We start from the raw sequence: 20909 nt of genomic DNA on the forward strand, positions 1-20909 counted from the left end.
GGGCTGGGTGCGGTGGTTCACACCTGTAATCCCAGCACTTTGGGAGGCCGAGGCGGGTGGATCACGAGGTCAAGAGATCGAGACCATCCTGGTCAACATGGTGAAACCCCGCGTCTACTAAAAATACAAAAAATTAGCTGGACATGGTGGCGCGTGCCTGTAATCCCAGCTACTCAGGAGGTTGAGGCAGGAGAATTGCCTGAACCCAGGAGGTGGAGGTTGCGGTGAGCTAAGATCGCGCCATTGCACTGCAGCCTGAGTAACAAGAGCGAAACGCCGTCTCAAAACAACAACAACAACAACAACAACAACAAAAAAAAAAAAACCACAAATACATACTTAATTCAAACCAAAAAAATCCCAGAGCAATCTGCATAGTATAATTCCAACTGTGTGTGTGTGGGGAGGGGAGGGAATACTCAATTTATAAAGTAGTCAGGAAAGAGTAAATTCAGAAGAAAAATGAGATACTATGCCATACTCATCAAACTGGCAAAAAAATAGAAATTCTAATACAAAACATTGACAAGGATATGGAGAAATAGGAACTATGAAACACAGTACGAGTTTATTTCCACCAGCAACCACTTGGAAAACAATTTGGCATTATCTAGTGGTACTGAAAATGTTCAAATGACCTAGCAATTCTACTTTAAGGCTATTGCCTAGGGAAATACTTGCATATGTACCCAAGGAGTCATGCACAAGGATACTCATTGCAATACTGTGTGTAATAGCAAAAAATTGGCATCAACCTAAATATTCCTTAACAAGGGAATAAATAAGCATATTCAAACAGTGGGATGCTAAACAGAAGCTGTACACAGAGCTACATGTAACAATACAGAAAACTACTAAAACAGTTTCTATGTGTGTATGTGGTGGGGGGGATACAATGAAGACAGATATACTTCACAAACTATAAAAAAAATACATACAACAGGCCAGAAGTGATGGCTCACGGCTGTAATCCTAGGACTTTGGAAGGCTAAGGCGGGTCTATCACTTGAGCTCAGGAGTTTGAGACTAGTCTGGGCAACATGGTGAAACTCTGTCTCTACAAAAAATATACAAATTAGCCAGGTGGCACTCGTCTGTAGTCCCAGCTACTTGGAGACTGAGTCAAGCTTGAACCCCAGAGGTCAGGGCTGCAGTGAGCTGAGACTGCACCACTGTATTCCAGCCTGGGTAACAAAAATGAGAACCTGTCTCAAAAAAAAAAAAAAAAAAAGATATGATATGCACCGAATTCTGAACAGTGGTTACCTCTGGGGGAGAACAAATGGAAATAGAAAGAATTATGAAAGGGTCATCAATTATATCTAATATCTTATTTCTTTAAAAAATCTGAAGCAAATATAGCAAATTCTAGTTTATTAAATCTGGGTAGTGAGTATAAAATTTTCTGAACTCCTCTTTTAAATATTTCATATTTTTGAAATAATGTGAAGAACAAATATATACTCATTGCAGAAAAGGCTTTATTAAGTATATTATAAAAAAACAAAAACCATGAAATAATAAGTTATCCATTTTCTCTAAATAAACATTTTAAACTTCCATATAGAAAAGTAGCCTAAATAAGGATGAAAGAGAAACAAAAATTGGGGAAAATATGTGCAAAACAAAAGGTTAATCCCTGAAACATAAAGAGGTCTATTGTTTTCAACGGTGTCCTAGGGCACAAATTGTTCCACAAAAGGATCAAATCAACTTTGTCCCCTTTGAAGGAATAGTTTCTGAGGTCCCTGTTTGATATTTCTTCTGATCCTAGGAGAGCTCCTTCCAACTGGCTTACTCCCCGGTTCCATCCTGCAAATTAGTCCACCTACAGTTTGATCCTGAAGCTATATCCATGAATCTCCTCCCAGTTTCCTTTCACCACAACCTCCACAGCTCTTAAAAGTGTCCTTAGGTTCGAACTTCTGCATGCTGTGTTGCAAATGCAGTCAGTTCCTTTAGGAAGAAATTAGGAGCTACCTGTTTTATGGCCTGCTTCTCCCTCAGGCACAATCTGAGTTAGGACCCTGGAGCTAGAGGTAGAAACAATAACAAGGTTCTGAGTGCTCAGTGAGTTGGGGGACAACAGCCTAAGGCCCTTTGTCACATGGAACCACAATCTCAGGAGCTGGGGAAAGGCAATTAGGGCTCCAGTGTTCTCCGTGTGCCACAGCCAAGATCCAACATCCAGCTTCCATTCTCAAGCAGGAGATGGGCTGAAGAAGTGACTCTCCCACCCCTCGACTCCCAAACTCTCAAATGCACTGGCCTGGGACTTGGCCTTAGCAACAGGTAGCATGGGGCAGGAGAGAAATGTTAACAGTCTCCTCCTTCTGGGAAAAAAGCCCTTGGGCTGGGGGGAAGGGAAGCTCTGGGTGCTTGGCTGCAGCAGTTTGGAATGGAGTCTCCACTTCACCAAGCTGGAAGCAGGCAGTGAAGGAGAAGTTTTATGTCAGATAACATAGACTCCCACCTTTCACACCAAATTTCATAGAGTTTCTTGAGCAGATGTTTCTTTATTTACTATTTGTCCTTGGGACTATTCCCAAAGACTAATTTTTAAATAATGTGCACCAGTTTTACTAGGAGTGGGTCAGTGAAGCTCCTCATACTGTCATGAAAGAAGATGATGTCTCCTATATCATTTAAATATTTTATGATGAGCATGTATATTCTCTGCAAAACCAAGGAGGACACTAAAAATAAAAACAGAGAAAGAGACAGAAACTGAAACCTGGTAGGAGGTAAGAAAGTAAGAACTTTCAGAACAGTAAGAGGAGCCCATGCTGGCTGGTTGCCTCCTTGCCAGTCTCTATAGTTCCACTCTTCTCTTTGCTCTGAGAAATGAATTATACTCTTTCTAATAACCTCAGCCCAACAAGAAGCCCTTAATGAGAAAACAGCAGACCTGAAGTAGCTCCAACTTTGGGAAGTATAGTGGATTCTTTCTTGAATCCAGATGTCTAAAAGGATGCAAATGGAACCAAGAGAGAAATGTCTTAGGCAATGGTGGAAACTGCTGTAGAGAGCTGATGAAAATTGTTATCAGAGCCTAGCATCAGGCCAAGCAACTAGGCGAAGAATACCAAAAGCACTGTCTTCCCTCTTTTCCCACTCCTGGTACTTTGCAACTAATCTGTCTTTCATCATCATCATCATCATTATTTACCTGCTTTAGTTTTTTATTAGTAGTAGTTTTTGAGATAGGGTCTTGCTATGTTTCCCAGGCTGGTCTTGAATTCCTGGCCTCAAGTGATCCTTCCACCTCAGTGTCCCAAAGTGCTGAGATTACAGGTATGAGCCACTGTACCTGGCCTCTGGTTTTGTTTTTTTTTGTTTGTTGTTTTTTTTTTTTTTTTTTTTTTTGAGACGGAGTTTTGCTCTTGTTACCCAGGCTGGAGTGCAATGGCGTGATCTTGGCTCACCGCAACCTCCGCCTCCTGGGTTCAGGCAATTCTCCTGCCTCAACCTCCTGAGTAGCTGGGATTACAGGCACGCGCCACCAGGCCCAGCTGATTTTTTGTATTTTTAGTAGAGACGGGGTTTCACCATGTTGACCAGGATGGTCTCGATCTCTTGACTTCGTGATCCACCCGCCTCGGCCTCCCAAAGTGCTGGGATTACAGGCTTGAGCCACCGCGCCCGGCCTGGCCTCTGTTTTTATAACCCAATCTTTCTGTGGTTTCACTATGTCACTAGAAACAGATTTCTTCTGAATCATTGTGCTTGGGATTCAGTGGATTTCCTGGATCAGAATTCATGTCTTTCATCAATTTAAAGAGGTTTGAAAAAGTATCTGCCAAACCTCTTTAAATACAGCCTATCTCATACATATTCTCTTTATTCTTCTGAAACTCATGTGAGAACTTTGCATTCAAATCTTCACATCTCTTAACCTCTTTTTCATTTTTCTGTCTATGCTGCACTTTAGGTAATTTCTTCAATTCTACACTCTAGTTTAATTACTCTTCAGCTGTGTCTGACCAGGTATTTACCTTGTCTACTGAATTCCTTTTTTTTTTGAGACAGAATCTTGTTCTGTCACCAGGCTGGAGTGCAGTGGCACAATCTCGGCTCACTGCAAACTCCACCTCCTGGGTTCAAGCAATTCTTCCAACTCAGCCTCCCGAGTAGCTGGGACCACAGGCGCGTGCCACCACGCCCAGCTAATTTTTGTATTTTTAGTAGAGGTGGGGTTTCACCATGTTGGCCAGGATGGTCTTGATCTCTGCCCACCTTGGCCTCCCAAAGTGCTGGGATTACAGGTGTGAGCCACCGTGCCCGGCCACGACTACTTAATTCCTAACTGCAATTATTAAATTTTTAATTTCAAGAAGTTCTATTTGTGCATCAACCTAACTGTCCATTAATGGATGAGTGGATAAAGAAAATGTAATATACATACACAATGGAATATTATTCAGCCAGAAAAAAAATAAGGAAAAACTGCCATTTGTGACAACACAAATAAAGCTAGAAGACATTATGTTAAGTGACATAAGCCAGGTGCAGAAAGACAAATACTGCATAATGTCATGCATATGTGGAATCTAAAAAAAATTGATCTCATAAAAGTAGAGAGTACAACGGTAGTTACCAGGGGCTGAAGTGGTTGCTGGGGCAGGGGAGTATTGAGATATTGGTCAAAGGATATGAAATTTCAGATGGACAGGAAGAGTAGGTCCAAAAGATATATCACACAGCATGGTAACTGTAGTTAATAACAATATATAGTATTTTTGAAAAATGCTAAGGGAGTGATGTTAAGTGCTCTCACCACAAAAATAACTATGTGAGCAAGATTAGTCATTCCGGAATGTATATATACTTCAAAATACCATGTTTTACAAAATAAATACATATAATTTTATCTGCCAAGTAAAAAAATTTTTTTTTAATTTTAAAAGAAGTTCTATTTGCATCATTTTCAAATCTGTCCATTGTCAGTTTTGATAGTCTATTTTTTGCCCATACTTTTGATAAAATCTTATTTAAGCATATTATTTTGTATTCCATATTCTGTGAATTTTATACCTGTAATTTAAAAATATTTATTTATTTATTTTAAAAAATTATTTAAATAGAGACAGGTTCTCACTTTGTTGCCCAGGCTGGTCTCAAGCTCCTGGCTTCAGGTAATCCCTCTGCCTCAGCTTCCCAAAGTGCTGTGATTACAAGCGTGAGCCACTGCACTCGGCCTACCTATAGTTTTGAAGGTCTGATTATGTTGTTTCTGCTGTCTTTTACTCATAGTGCCTTAGTTTTTATGTGCTTTGTGATATTTTGGTTGTGAGCTCATTACCATTGAGGATTTTTGTTTGTGGGGATGCTCTGAAGCCTGGATATAAGTTCCTCCAAAGAGGATTTGTTTCTGCATCTACCAGTAACCTGGAAATTCTGCGAACTTCAAACTACATTTAAAAAAAACTTTTTCTCATGGAAATTTTCACGTATATACTAAAGTATGGAGAATGGTATAATAATCCCCATAGACTCTTCACTCAGCTTTCAAAATTATGAAGTCATAACTAGTACTGTTTTATCTATACTCCAACTCACCCACCTACCCACCTCCTCAGATCTCAAAATAAAGCACAATGGAGATACCCCATCTTTGATGTTTGTTGTTGCTGTTTTCTGAGATGGGGGTCTCACTCTGTTGCCCAGGCTAGAGTATGGTGGCATGATCATGGCTCACTGAAGCCTCAACCTCCCAGGCTCAAGCAATCCTCCCACCTCAGTATTCTGAGTAGCTGGGACCACAGAAACACACCACCAAACCCAACTAATAAAAAAAAATTTTTTTGTAGAGATGGGGTCTCCTTATGTTGCCCAGGCTGGTCTCAAAATCCTGGGCTCAAGCGATCCTCCCACCTTGGTCTCCCAAAGTGCTTTGATTATCTATGACCCATGCCACTCTGAATATACCTAATCTCATCTGATCTCGGAATCTAAGCAAAGTTGGGCCTGGTTAGTACTTGGACGGGAGACCAAAGTACTGGGATTAAGTTATGAGCCACCATGCCTGACCCAACAACCTATCTTTTACCCATACATTTTTCAGCATATTTCTCTAAAAAGGCTCTTTTCTACAAAAACAGAACAATACCTTCTTCATGCCAAAAACTTGATATCAAATATCAAATAATTGTTTAAATGTTCCCAATTATCTTATAATTTTTTTCTTTTTCTTTTTTTCCCCCCCCAGATTGCTGATTTGATCAAGATCTAAATATATTGTAGAGCTCCGGCATGGTGGCTCACACCTATAATACAAACACTTTGGAAGGCCAAGGCAGGAGGATCACTCAAGCCCAGGAGTTTGGGATCAACCTGGGCAACAAAGTAAGACCCTGTCTCTACAGAACAATAAAAAATAAAAACTAGCCAGGCATGGTGGCATATGCTTGTGGTCTCAGCTACATGGGAGGCTGAGGCAGGAGACTGAGTCTGCAGTGAGCTGTGTTTGTACCACTATACTCTAGGCTTGGGTGAGAGAGTGAGAGCCTGTCTCAAAAAATAAAACAAAAAATACATACATTGTAATTATAATTGGTTGATATTCATCTTAAATATCTTTTCATTTATGAATTTCATCCCATCTCTTTATCTTTTTCTCTTGTATCTTACTTTGTGAAAAATCCAGTAGTCTGCCTGCTCTAGTTTCCCACAGTCTGGTTTTTGCTGATTCTATTATATGACTGAACATATCTCCTGTCCCCAATATTTCCCTTAAATTCCAAGTCAGATCTAGAAGTAGGTTCAAATTCAGATTCGATTTTCTATCAAGACTGCTTCCTATGCGGTGTGATACTTTTTTCAGAAAGCATGTCAGACTCAGTTTCCCTAGTAAACTGATGATTTGTGGGCATTTTTCTCCCTTCCACTCAAAGCCAATTTGCCTTAATAATTCCTTTTAAGTGGAAGATTTTCATTTTTCTAATTTTCTCTTTCATGACCCCTAAGCTTTGTCTCTTGTCCCCCAAATTATGATTCCTGTTGAAATCAAGAGCTCACAGCCACTAGGGAACAGCAGATATTCGCAGGTCAGCTGTCAAGTTTCAGTGTTTTGTATCTCTTAGGATTTGAGCTTTCAATTATATTTGGCTTTAGAATTTCTCTCACTTTCTTACAGGGCTACCACATAAAGAATATGACATTATTAAATTCCCCTGCAGTTATACAAAGCAGTGGCCCTATAGTTTCTTGTTGGCTGAATTAAGCATTTAAATAAATACTTAAATATTTAATACAACATCTTCAGGTATTTGAACTAAAAGTTTCTTGTGAAATGTGCCATTTGATAGACTGAGAAGTCTCCCGGGCTGTTTTGCTTTGTTTCGTTACTATTTAAATTTTAATTACAAAAATAATACACACTCACTGGAAGAAAAATCAAACAAAACAGAAGCATAGAAAAATTTTAAAGCCTCCTTACTCCTGCGGGCTTTCTTTCTCCCACCAATTTTTGGTGATTTCAATCTTTGTGTTAGACCATTTATGTTCTAAGCAGCCACAGGAAACTTGCCCTCTATAAGGTGCTGTGAGCTCCACAGACTTGGGTACTAGTTTCCATGCTCAAAAAGCCTTCAATTTTGTTGGGGAAACAGATAAAAGATCTGGCTAATGACAGAGAAGTAGATATGTTAAAGAGTCAGTTTAGGAATCCAATAACAAATGCTAATAAAGATGAAGATAAAACAAAGAACCCTAAACAAAAAAAAATAAAAAAAAACCAAAAAAACAAAGAACCTCGTGTGCTGGGGGTTATGTAGGGAAGAAATTAAGAAGGGGATAGTAGTGAAAAAATCTGAAGACAGCCACATAGAGGATGTGGAGAAGGCAGGGTTATATCACAAAGATAAATTCAAGTGAAATGCTAAAGGGACAAGTTTATTAAGCAAAGTGGTGCTTCCCTCCCCAGAATGAAGGCTTAGTTTCTGCAGTACTCAGGATAGCTGGTCACAGTCAGAGGTCATTTTCCTTTTGTCATTATTTGCCATCTGAAAAAAGTAATCAGACTTTGGCACTTAAGAGAGCTATGGCTATCCAATTTCCTGGGCCAATCTCGGTTAATATGCTAATCAATTTATCAGATGCGAAAGGCTTGAGCACCTCTCCTGTCACTGTAAGAGTGTGAAAAAATCAGCAACTAGAGACAAGAGGTCAGACAAGTCCTAGGGGTCACATTTGAACTTTTATTCAACATTGGCATCTCTAGCGAGTGACCTCATCCCAATCCCTAACCTTCTATTTTCTGGGCCTTCAGCCAGTGGGGCTATATACAGTCATCCCCATGGCCTTAGATTTTAAAGGGTCAAGGTGAGGTATCTGAATCATCCATGATTACATCATTAATAATAAAAACAGCACCGTCCACTCAGCCTCCAGTGTTCTCTGAAAAACAATTCATTTCCGAGGTATCGATTTATTCTTTTGTTTTCCATGTATTCATTCAATAATTATTTCCTGAGCATCCACTCAGTGCTAGTCCTATGCTATATACTAAAGAGACAGCAGGATAAAGATAGAAAAGGGAACCTATCCCCTAAGTACTATCTAGTAAGGGATATTAATGGTAAACAGGTAACCAAACAACTATATAACTGCAAATTGAGATGAATGCTATGAAGTTCAAAAGGAATTTTTTTTTTTTTTGAGACGGAGTTTCACTCTTGTTACCCAGGCTGGAGTGCAATGGCGCGATCTCAGCTCACCGCAACCTCCGCCTCCCGGGTTCAGGCAATTCTCCTGCCTCAGCCTCCTGAGTAGCTGGGATTACAGGCATGCACCACCATGCCCAGCTAATGTTTTGTATTTTTAGTAGAGACGGGGTTTCACCATGTTGACCAGGATGGTCTCGATCTCTTGACCTCGTGATCCACCCGCCTCGGCCTCCCAAAGTGCTGGGATTACAGGCTTGAGCCACCGCACCCGGCCAGGAATTTTTTTTTTAATTTAAAAGATCTGAGAGGGATTTTGGAAATATCCAAATGAATTCATATCAATATGAATATATGTTCAGTTGCAAGTAATGGAACCATGATTAACATTGATTTTAAAAAACAAAGACATTTCATTACCTCTCATAAGAAAAGTCTGGAACCAGACGGTTCCAAAACATAGAAGTGGCCAAACTACATCATAAATAACCCAGTTTCCTCCCCATGTCTTCCCCTCTATTATCCTTCTCAGCATGTTGGCTTTTTGTTCTGTGCTTCTCACCTCACTGGTCCAAGGCAGCTACTGCAGCTCCAAGACAGCTGCAGTCCAGGCAGGAAGAAGTGGGCAAGGCCTCCTTACTATCTTTTTTTTTTTTTTTGAGACGGAGTTTCACTCTTGTTACCCAGGCTGGAGTGCAATGGCGCGATCTCGGCTCACCGCAACCTCCGCCTCCTGGGTTCAGGCAATTCTCCTGCCTCAGCCTCCTGAGTAGCTGGGATTACAGGCACACACCACCATGCCCAGCTAATTTTTTGTATTTTTAGTAGAGACGGGGTTTCACCATGTTGACCAGGCTGGTCTCGATCTCTTGACCTCGTGATCCACCCGCCTCGGCCTCCCAAAGTGCTGGGATTACAGGCTTGAGCCACCGCGCCCGGCCTTACTATCTTTTTATAAGAACAAAATCCTTCCCTGGGGCTTGCAAACAAACATCTTTTTATGTCTCATTGGTCAGAACTGGGTCACATGCCCATCTCCAAACTAGTACACATCCCCAGAAAATGGGATTTCCAAGCTTGTTTTAGACCATTTATGGCTCTTTTCCTAGAACTGGAGAAGGAAAATTTCTGCCTGAACATGTTGCTGCCCTGACATTATCGAGGTTCCTTAGTAGATGGAAAAGGGGGAAACCAGGCACAGTGATTCACATCTGTAATCCCAGCCACTCAGGAAGCTGGGGCAAGAAAACTGCTTGAGCCCAGGAGTTCACGCTGTAGTATACTATGATTGCACATGTAAGAGCCCCTGCACTCCGGCCTGGGCAACACAATGAGACCCTGTCTCTGGAAAAAAAAAAAAAAAAAACACCTTAAAAACTAGAAAAACAGGGAATGGTTGTCTAGTAGACAACAATAGTAGAAATTAAAATCCACAGGACTTGTTCACCAAGTTAATGAGAAAGTGAAGAAAGTGGACTCAAATATCACTCAAAAGTTCCAACCTTGGAGAACTACAATAATCGAAATGCCAAGAACAGATAAAAAGAGAATGTGGGAGGAAAAGTCTAGTTTGTGAGGCAATAATGAGTTCCACTTTGGTAAGTTTGAGTTGTGGTGAGACAGTGTGGTAGAAATGTAGGAGAAGATCTCAGGAAGAAGGCTGGACTTACATGTAGACACTGCAGTCATCCACAGTGAGGCTGGATTTGAAACCACAGGAATAGAAAGGACCACTAGGGGAGAAAATGAAAAGAGAGAAGGAGAAAAAGGCTAGAGGAATCTTTGTGAATAGCTATAATTATTAATAGAAGATAGTAAGATGATGATGTTGCCAAAAAAAGAAAAGGGGAGTGATTACTTACAGTCATTCCCAAACCAAGGGACTATAATGGCATTGCAGCCACGAGGTAAAGTTCCCAAAAGAAAGCAGTGGCCAACATTCTGACTACCACAAAGATGCCAATGATGCCAAAGTACTCTTGAAAAATTTCAGAGATGGTACAGACAGAAACAAGGTTGAAGGAATAGTAGTTTCAAGTACATTAATTTAATGCTCATGTGCACTCATTTTGTCTACTTTATTTTTTTTGAGAAAGGGCCTCACTCGGTCACCCAGACTGGAGTGCAGTGGTACGATCATGGCTCTCTGCAGCCTTGACTTTCCAGGTTCAAGCAATCCTCCACCTCAGCCTCCCAAGTAGCATAGCTGGGACCATAGGCACATGCCACCATGCCTGGCTAATTTCTGTATTTTCTGTACAGACAGGGTTTCACCATGTTGCCCAGGTTGGTCTTGAACCCTGGCTCAAGCAATCCATCTGCCTTGGCCTCCCAAAGTGATGGGATTATGGGTGCGAGCCATGGTGCCCAGCTCCAAATAGTTAAAATTAATTGGTAAACCCTCAGTAGGAAGAGCACAACTGAGAAAATTAGAGAGCCAACAAAGCATGAGGTGGGAAGGAACAGGGTTGAGGGAGGGGGACGCGTTCATTTTACAAACGGAGATATATATATATAACCCAAAATCTGCCAAGGAGGTTCCAAGGAAGATGCCAAGGATAGAGGGGGAAGAATAGAATCTTGTTCCAGGGATCCATTATAAAAACACATAATCTCATGCCTAATGGCACTTGTACATCCTTTTTTGTACTAGGTTCAGTTCCATGACATCTGCAAACTGTAGAAAGTTCAAAAGTACTACAAACATGAATGCTTAGAAGCCCATGTAATTGCATAATAATTGATAGATGTGCAGATGAGAACATGAGTTATTAAAGATGGATATAGGACTCCAAAGATGACTGAGGCAGGGGCATGAGAACAACAAAGCCAGTGTTACATGGGGCAGACATACTAGTTACCTGAGAGTTTAACTCTTTTTTTTTTTTTTTTTTTTGAGACGTAGTTTCACTCATGCTACCCAGGCTGGAGTGCAATGGCACGATCTCGGCTCACCGCAACCTCCGCCTCCTGGGTTCAGGCAATTCTTCTGCCTCAGCCTCCTGAGTAGCTGGGATTACAAGCACGCGCCACCACGCCCAGCTAATGTTTTGTATTTTTAGTAGAGACGGGGTTTCACCATGTTGACCAGGATGGTCTCGATCTCTTGACCTTGTGATCCACCCGCCTCAGCCTCCCAAAGTGCTGGGATTACAGGCTTGAGCCACCGCGCCCAGCCTGAGAGTTTAACTCTTGAGAGTAAGGAGGTAAAGGCAATATATAGGGAGCTAAGAGAAAAACAAAAGCAGGTGGCCAGTTTGCTGAGACCCAAAACCAAATTACAGAAGGCTGCTGGCCTCTGAAATTCACAGTCTTTTTGAGACTCCCCTTAAACAGAAACACAAATGACTAGTCTGGAACTCCAGAGACTCCTGGTAGGTCAGACTGCAGACAGACACACACAAGTGCCAACATGAGATTTAATCAGGTCACAGAAAGGGCAATGAAAATACCTGACTTGAAGAAGGAAAAAGCAGGTTTGAGGCAAAAGAAAAACCATGAAAAGACAAACCTGCTAAAAGCATCAGCACCCCTACCACTGCATATCTTTTTATGCAAGAGCTTGACCTGCCTTACATGTGGGCAACAAACAGCAGAAAATAAATGTGTGTGACCCACATATAAGTGTGAATAATATTTAAATAAACTTTGTTTCAGTGGCCATATAACATTTAGTAGTCATGTCAATTCCATTTACACGAACTCTCTCTTCTTGATCTTGGAATAATTGCTTCATGTTTAACACCAGGAAAGAGACCTCTTCATCCACACAAATGTATATGGAAGGCTTATTAAGCAATTAGCCCAAGTAGGCAAATAAATACCCTCAATTAAGCAGCAGGATTAGCAAAGAGGCCAGACACAGTGGGTCATGCCTATGAGCTCAGCACTTTGGGAGGCCAACGATGGATCGCTTAAGCCCGTGAGTTCGAGACCAGCCTGGACAACATGGTGAAACCCTGTCTCTACGAAATTATAAAAATTAGCCAGGTGCATTGGTGCACACCTGTAGTCTCAGCTACAGAGGTGGCTGAGGTGGAAGGATCACTGGAGCCTGGGGGGCAGAGGCTGTAGTGAGCCAAGATCCGGCCACTGTACTGTAGCTGGAGCAACAGAGACCTTATCTCAAAAAAAAAAAAAAAAGATTACTAAGAGATACACGGTAGAATATAAGTGTCTTTACAGAAGAGAAAATGAGGAGGATAAAGGTTTTTATTGTAGAAACAAAAGAACTAAGAATTTCTACAGCAGAAACTCATAGTATAAAAGACACATCCTGATGAGGGTGATGATGTTGATACTGCCTTGTCACTGACAGGTGCTTTACAATCATTTTCACAGGTCATTGTATATTATTTGATATTCACTCAACTTTATGAAATGCAGAGAACACCTATTATTGTTCCCTGTTAACAAAAGAAAAAGGTAGGGCTTAGAAAGGTTGCCCATGGGCACACAGATAGGAAATGGTAGAAACTAAACTTGAAACTAGATTATTTGACTCTAGGTCCAGTGGTCTGCCTAATCCTCCTAAATGCCCAAACATCTGGACTGACTGAGCAGTATTCTTGCCCATCAGGAGAAAACTAGAAAGAATATCGTCTACATACTATACCCAGCACTGGGACTCCATGATTCCAGGGTGCTTCCTATTCCCTGAACACCCTCTTGACAAAGAGCAAGCTCATCCCATCACTGTGTGTGTGTGCACCGGTGTGGCAGGTGTGTACACACCTGTATACTAGGAGTAGGTTAGGGAGGTGCAGAGCCAATACTTAAGACATTAAGAGTAAATGATCAATATCAGACTAGAGTACTGAAACCTACCTCTCTTCATAGAGATATCCTTACCTTGCATCAAGTTCCTCTTTGCAGAAAACACTGATATTTCTATGGTGTTTGGGAGCCTGCTGTTGGCTTCCAAAAGCTCTGGTGCCATACCATGCTGTCACAGTAATAGCCCTCCAGTGAGCAATCAAAAACCCAACTAGAACATTTTCAACACAGCAATTTGCTTGCCACCAAAACACTAAATTGCAATATTTTATATTTATCTCTATTTAAATTTTAGTGATGCTGCATAAATGTTAGCATGGTCTTAAGGGAATACAATCACAGGAAAAGTCTTAATAACACCACACATTGGCACAGCCCGAGTGAGTTATGGGTCTGCAAAGAAGGCCCAGTGCATGTTTCTCGAAAGTCACTTAATTAGTCCCCTTTAACTAGGATGTGACATGAAAATGCTACAGGGTTTCCCCCAAGAAATTATTTCCAGAAGCAATGCCAAGGGACATATAGGATAATTTGTTCATATTAAAGATAGAATAAAAGTACTTGGGAGTAAGGCAAAGATTTCCAAAAAGGTTCTGGAGAGAGAGGGTAATAAGGTTTGATTTAGTTCTTTCCTAGCCTGAGAAGTAAAAAGTGAGCTTTAGTAAGTTCTCAAGCCTCTAAAGCCTTATAAAGCTAAGACCCTGGACTTCCTGGACTTCCGCGTGACTGGAACCGCAGCTACTAAGGTCAAACATGCAGATTTTCCATCTTTCCAGTGGCTGCACAGGAGGAGATTTCCCTGGACTTCCTGGGAGACTCTGGCTCTATGAGGTGAGACCAAGGGAGGTGGAGCTTCCCTGAAGGCCAGAGCCTTGACTGTCAACACCATCAACAAAGGGAGCCAGAGCTTGAAGATCCAGGCAGAGTGGTGATAAGGGAAACAAAGGCTGGCAGTGCCTCTCCTCACTGAACAACTCCTCCAGCCTTCCCAGCTCTGCCCTCCAACTCACTAAGAAAAGATGCTGAATTCCTTTCAGAGTGAGAGAGCATCAGACTGAGATTCTGATTTAAAACACAAGCAAAGATAAAGCACAAAGGAAATCTTTTTGAAACAAAGCCTATAATGGTAAATATGTTCAGAATAGCTTTTCTCCTGTAACATTGTGACCTGCATCTAAGCATCTAATAGCCTCCACCCATGTCCTTGCAGCAAGAATCAGAATATTTGTTCCTGTTTTAAAGGCACAAATGGTCCTTAAAACAGATTTTCAAAAATGGGAGGAACAATAGCTCCAATGGACCAATTGCAGTATGCAGACATCTTGACCTTTGTAGGAGGTGAGGAATGATGTGGTGCCTACATATCTTTCTGCATCTACTCTTTTGAGGTGCTACCTCCCCACTCCTCTTGTCTTATCAGTCTTCCATCACAAGCCAGACTAACTGAAATTCTCAAGAATTCCCAACCCAGAGAGTGCGATACCTGACTGCATGTACACTGGTTCCAGACAACTACGGCAAGACACATTCCTCCCTGAAAGGTCCCCCTTGGTCAGGCTTATCATTTATTCACCATTAGATGTAGCTTTACTGCCAAAAGGATCTACTCCTGTTTATTCCCCTCCCTCTCTACTATTTATAGTTGGTCTTACTTTTTATAAACTTTATACACACACACACACACACACACACACACACACACATATATAAATGGAAAGAAAAGTCAGAAATATGTATTTAAATAAATATACAGAAGTGACATAATTCAAAATATGTTAAATAATTGTCAAAAAAGTGGCAGAGATAATTCACTTAATTTCCTGAGAAAGGAGGTCTTGATTTAGTTAATCGTAGAATTTGATAGGTATTCACATAGTTGATACCATGTATTGAACATGTATTAAGTGCAAAGCTCTGAACAAGCACTTTATATACATTAATTTTTCCCTGGCTAATAACTGGTCTCCTTGCTTGCACCTTATGACTGCTGCCCCCCTGCTGGACAGTCTACTCACAACACTCCCTGTGCCTAGCTGACTCCTCGACTCCTACAGCACCAAATGAGTCTTCTAAACACTGTAGATCATTATCACTCCTCAGCTCAAAACCTTCAAAGCCCTCCCATTTCCCTCAGAGCAAAAGCCAAAGTCTTTTTTTTTTCTTTTTTGAGACAGGGTCTTACAGTGGCATCATGATGGTTCATTGAAGCCTCAACCTCCCAGGCTTAAGTGATCCTCGCCATCTCAGCCTCCCAAATACCTTGGATTACAGGTGTGCACCACCACACCTTACTAATTTTTCTATTTTTTATGGAGACAAGTTTTCACCATGTTGCGCAGGCCACACTCAAACTCCTGGGCTCAAGAGATATGCTCACCTTGGACTTTTTATAAGCTTTGAATTAAACAGAGAATGTGACCTAAGATGTTATTAAATGTCCATACACATAAGATGGGGAAACAAAGAGTCACAGATGGTGACAACACGGTAAAAATTCATATCTACTTAGAATAAGGGCAGAATCACATTTTACTCTAGTTTCACTGAGATTACACTGAAATGTCCGTAGAAATATGCACGAATTCAAGTGCACCCTTCTTCCAAGCAGATCAGGCCAAGCAATTCTGGCCAATGAAATGTCCATTACACTACTCACCTGGAAAAGGCAGCCCCCAGCACAAACGCAGCATACTCCTTCACGAGGGGCTCCGTGCTGTTCAGCCCATTGATCACCACTTGAAGACCACCGAAGGAAAGCAGGTCCTGTGCATTGTCCATCTGCAACAGAGGCACTGCTTAGTATAGCATAGCCATCAGGGAAAGCAAAGCTCTTTCTTTTGGTGACTATCAAAAAACAAATTAAAAAGACATGTAAAAAGCAATAAATGTCCTTTTTGACTAACTAGGAAAAGGTTTGTAAAAACCAATTTTGTAATAATCTTAAGTTTGAGCACTCCTAATTCATCTAACATGATTGATGAGCACCTGTGTGGGAATCAGCGGAAATGACACCTAGCTATTGCTTATGCCAAACATGTCCTGGAAAATTCTAATATCGTAATGAGTCACAAAGCTTACTCCTAATGTACAAGCTGTTAACACAAAGAATCTGGCGTCATCAGCACCACTAAATGGTGCCACGCTTCCTGTTGATGTCCAACCCCAATGGGGACAGTGGAGGCAGCAGACTTTTTTTTTTTCAGCTGATTTTTAATTAGAAGCTAGGGACTATAAAAGGAACCCTGTTATTGGAGGGGGGAGGTGCTATATGAGTGCTAGGAGTGGAATAACAATAGTACCTTTCTCTTCCATCTAGGATTGACTGCATCAGAAGACATTCATGATAAAATATGCAAGAAAATCACCCTCCCAAAGGCTTTAGTCTAAGCCTGTGCTAGTGGCTAGTGGCTATGTATCAGATAATGTAGAACATTTCTATAATTACATAAAGTTCTATTCAACAGCATTGATCTAGGCTATCATTTAAGCTCCAAATCCCCAAGTTCAGATTCTCTCTTTGACTCTATAGGGGATTTCATTACCCACACTTCATTAGTACCCTGGAACAAGATGACTCACTTTCCTCAGAAAGGTCACTGGATCCTGTTTTCTACACGTAGCAGCTACAGCCTCCCTTGAATATATCGTTGTTGTCACAAAGCCTTCATCTTGCCCATATGCTAATCCCACTCTATCAATCATAAGGAAAACTCAGGAAGCTGGAGCCCAACAACTGTGGCTGCTACCCACCTTTCTCCTCCAGATTCCACAGGGCCCCTTCCCACCTGCATCCTTGGCTCTCTGAACTAGGACTCTGACAGAGAAATCAAGTGTGAAGATTGGTATCTGACTCTGCCAGTGTTTTGTGGTGGCCTAGCCTGTTGCTGCCACTTGAAAGATCATTCACACATATTTGGATGGAATCTCTATGAGAGCAGGGGTTTTGTCTGTCTGTCCACAGTTGTAGCTCCAGGAACTAGGATAGTGCTGAGCATATGGTTAGGTGCTCAATGAGTAACTGTGGCATTGATGAATATGAATGTGATAAGAAAAAAATGTTCCTGAAATAAAGCTCCAGTGTGAATAAAAAGGCAATTTGGGGTATCTGTGCCAACAAAATGAATGGGCCTCTGGTACTACAGCCATGAAGTAATGGCTAAATCAGGTTGTGAAGTAAGCATGAAGTTTGCTCCGCCATGTGGCCCCAGGCCATGGACATTTTTCTGCCCCAAATTGTTCTGATGAAGCAGAATAACTGTTGAGCCACAGTCCAGCTATCTACAGAGACTCAGAGGTGGGTGCTTTGCTGACATAAGAACCTCCCTTCCTTCCACATATGCTCTGATTTTACAATATAAGAATTCACTGCCTAAGGCCACGCCTGTAATCCCAGCACTTTAGGACGCTGAAGCTGATAGATCATGAGGCCAAGAGATCAAGACCATCCTGGCCAACATGGTGAAACCCCACCTCTACTAAAAAGACAAAAATTAGCTAGGTGTGGTGGCACGCATCTGCAGTCCCAGCTACTTGGGAGGCTGAGGCAGGAGAATTGCTTCAACCCGGGAGGTGGAGGTTGCAGTGAGCCAAGATCGTGCCACTGCACTCCAGCCTGGTGACACATCTCAAAATAATAATAATAATAATAATAATAATAATAATAATTCACTGCCTATTCTTTGGTTGTCCTTCCTCTAGGGTTTCTGGATATAAAACTATTGGCTCAGAATCCTGTCATAGCATGCCTGGTATGGCCACTTATCAAAGGTGGTTTGAGTTCCTAGCAGAGCAGCTGCCACTCGGTCAGCTCCAAAGCAACACAGCCCAGAGTCACGGACCTTCTGTTCTAGAGTCAGTTTATCTATATTACTACAATGATAATTCAGCATGACAGAAATGCTGACATTTATATAAGCACCTCAGCCTTTTCGAGATGTTTTCTCATGTTTTATTTCACTAACAGTGAGGAAGAAACGATTCATTCTGCCCAGTGCACATCAAAAGCTGGGCCCTCCCTGGTGACATACAGGAGAAGCCATGACCACAGCCCAGGTCCACAGCTCCCCATCTGGGTCTGGGGCCAAAACCGTTCTTGGGCTGCCTTCGGGGTAGGGTGGGACAGGCAGAGAGGAAGAGGGGAGGAGGGAGTGCAGAAGGGAACTATGCCAACGTCCAGGAGGAGAGACAAGACAAGGAGATAACAGGAAACAGCAAAGGGGAGAAATGGTGGTGTATAACTGAGACACGTGGGGGAGGGCAAATGTACTGCCCCAGGTAGATAGGGCGGACAGAGGCCACTCCTCTCACCATCTGCTTTCCACACACAAGGTTTTGCTTTTCACATATCCTGTTTAATAATTCAAATATGGCTGTGAGGAAGCCTGGGCAGACCTGGTTTGGGTTCTTGGTGACTACGGCTCCTGAAAATGCCATTCAGTGATTCTGGAATGAAAATGGACTGGGGAAGTTCCTGGCTAGGAAAGTGCCATCTTCCTTAAAGCTGGTACTACATCACCCCAAGCTCCCATCACAACCAGAACTCAGGCTGAGCTGTGTCCTACTTAATCCTCCAGCGAAATCACAGCTTCACACTGCTGCAGGGCAGCCTGGTGCACCAGACCTTCCAGTTGAAATACCAATGATCTAGAACATTCCTCTACCAACAGACAAATGTGGCTTCTGCCAGGGACTGGTTTTGGGATGACCTCAGGATGAGTCTGGTAAGGGGACCTGTAAAAGCAGAAGGGGGATGTCACCTTAGGGGAGACACCGCCAAGTGACAAAGGACCTACAAGGAAAAACAAAAACTTTGCTGGGGCACTGCTAGCCCAAGCCTCCTGTGGATCCAAGCCCTTCTAGGTATGATAAGCTCTCTGGTCATTTTAGTGTTTCATGAGCAAGAGCCCATAGAGACCCGATACCTAAAGATTCATCCAAATATGTAAAAATGAAGCCTGTCAAATCAAAGGAGGACTGAGTTGGCCAAAAACCCCCTGTATCCCTAATTCTTTAAATATCTCTAGTGGAAAAGCTGTTGGAGTCTTTGGTTTTTACCCTGGAGAGTAAGGCTGGAAAGCAGAAGAGAACCCAGGTTCATTTTTTTCTCTAAGAGGATCAGAGTCCTGCTATTTGAGGCCTGAGAAACAGTTATGAGCAGAAAAAGAAGATGAAGAGGCTGCCCCACAATTCCTACGGATACAGTGCACACTCATCCCCTTTCACCACAGATGTTGGCAAAATTCTAAAGGAAGAAAGTATGTCTTTTAGCTCAGTTTATAGAGAACAAGGGCACTGTCGTGCATGGGAGGACATTGAGGATCTATGTCTTGACAAGGATCTCAAACAAGCCTTTGATTATGATTCCACAGCCTCCTGGGCCACTGTTGTCCCTAGTCTGGATTACTGTAATAGTCTCCTATCTGGTCTCTGCTTCTACCAAGCTCCCTACCTGCAGTCTAATTCTCAACACAGCAGCTGGAGGAATCCTTTTAAAAGTAAGTCAGATCACGTCATTCTTCTGCTCAATATCCTCCAATAATATCCAAGTTCACTCTTTTCCATGGCCTACAGGCTCTCTCTATTTTTCCTCCCATTATCTCTCTGAGCTCCATCTACTTTTCCTCTGCCCTCTCTCAGCTCCGGTCGCACTGATTCAAACACACTAGGCAGGCTGCCACCACTGGGCTTTTGCACTTGTTGTTCCTCCAGGCTGAGATGCCCTTTCTCAATGCTGCCAGTTCCTAGCTCACCCTACTTTTTATTTTTCTACAATATTTATCATCTTTAAACATATTACTTATAACATATTCCTTTCTTACATTTGTCTATCTGCTTCTGCTAGAAAGTAAGCCCTAATTTTGTTCATAGACATATCTCAAGTGCTGGAATAGTGCCTGGGACTTAGTAGACACTTGATAAATTTATTTATTGAATAAATCAATGGCTTTTATTGGCTCCTCATTAGCTCCACCTTTTGAGCTTAATTCAGAAGGTATCGGTTTCCTTTGAGAAACAGAATGGCAAGAAGTTTTAGAGCACAGAGTATAGGGTCAGACAGACCTTGTTGCAAATTCCAGCTCTATCACTCACTAGGCTGGATGATCTTGAGCAATTACATAACCTCTCTGTGCCTAATTTTCCTCAGTTATGAAATGGGATTACTAGTGGTACCTACTCACAGGGAAGTCAATGAATTAACATGTACAGAGCACTTGAAAGAGTGCCTGGTATGTAATAACACTCAAGAAATATTAGTCATTATAAGTCTGATCAGTTACTTCCCTGCTTCAAACTCTCCAGCGGTTCTGAGGATCAAGGCTAAAACCATAAAGAGCATGATATTCCCAACCTCACCTCTCCAACCCCCGAAACCTTCCCACTTCATCTGTGCTCCCCTCCAGGCCACTGGGCTCCAGTCACTCCAATCTGTTCCATGCCCTCAATCTCACCAAGCTCTTCCCTGCCCTAGAA

At 42.0% G+C, this 20909-nt stretch overlaps 1 protein-coding gene across 1 annotated transcript in view; it reads right to left on the minus strand.

The window, feature by feature from the left end:
• SIL1 (SIL1 nucleotide exchange factor) overlaps positions 1–20909 on the minus strand; it is a 230843-nt gene that overhangs the window by 54545 nt on the left and 155389 nt on the right. Inside the window, exon 7 of the mRNA XM_032250522.1 lies at positions 16096–16217. Within this exon, the coding sequence (XP_032106413.1) occupies positions 16096–16217 (122 nt within the window). The remainder of the gene's footprint in view (positions 1–16095; positions 16218–20909) is intronic.

The sequence above is a fragment of the Sapajus apella genome, unplaced genomic scaffold (genome assembly GCF_009761245.1).
Source record: "Sapajus apella isolate SASKATOON/1434 unplaced genomic scaffold, GSC_monkey_1.0 scaffold71, whole genome shotgun sequence".
NCBI lineage: Eukaryota > Metazoa > Chordata > Mammalia > Primates > Cebidae > Sapajus > Sapajus apella.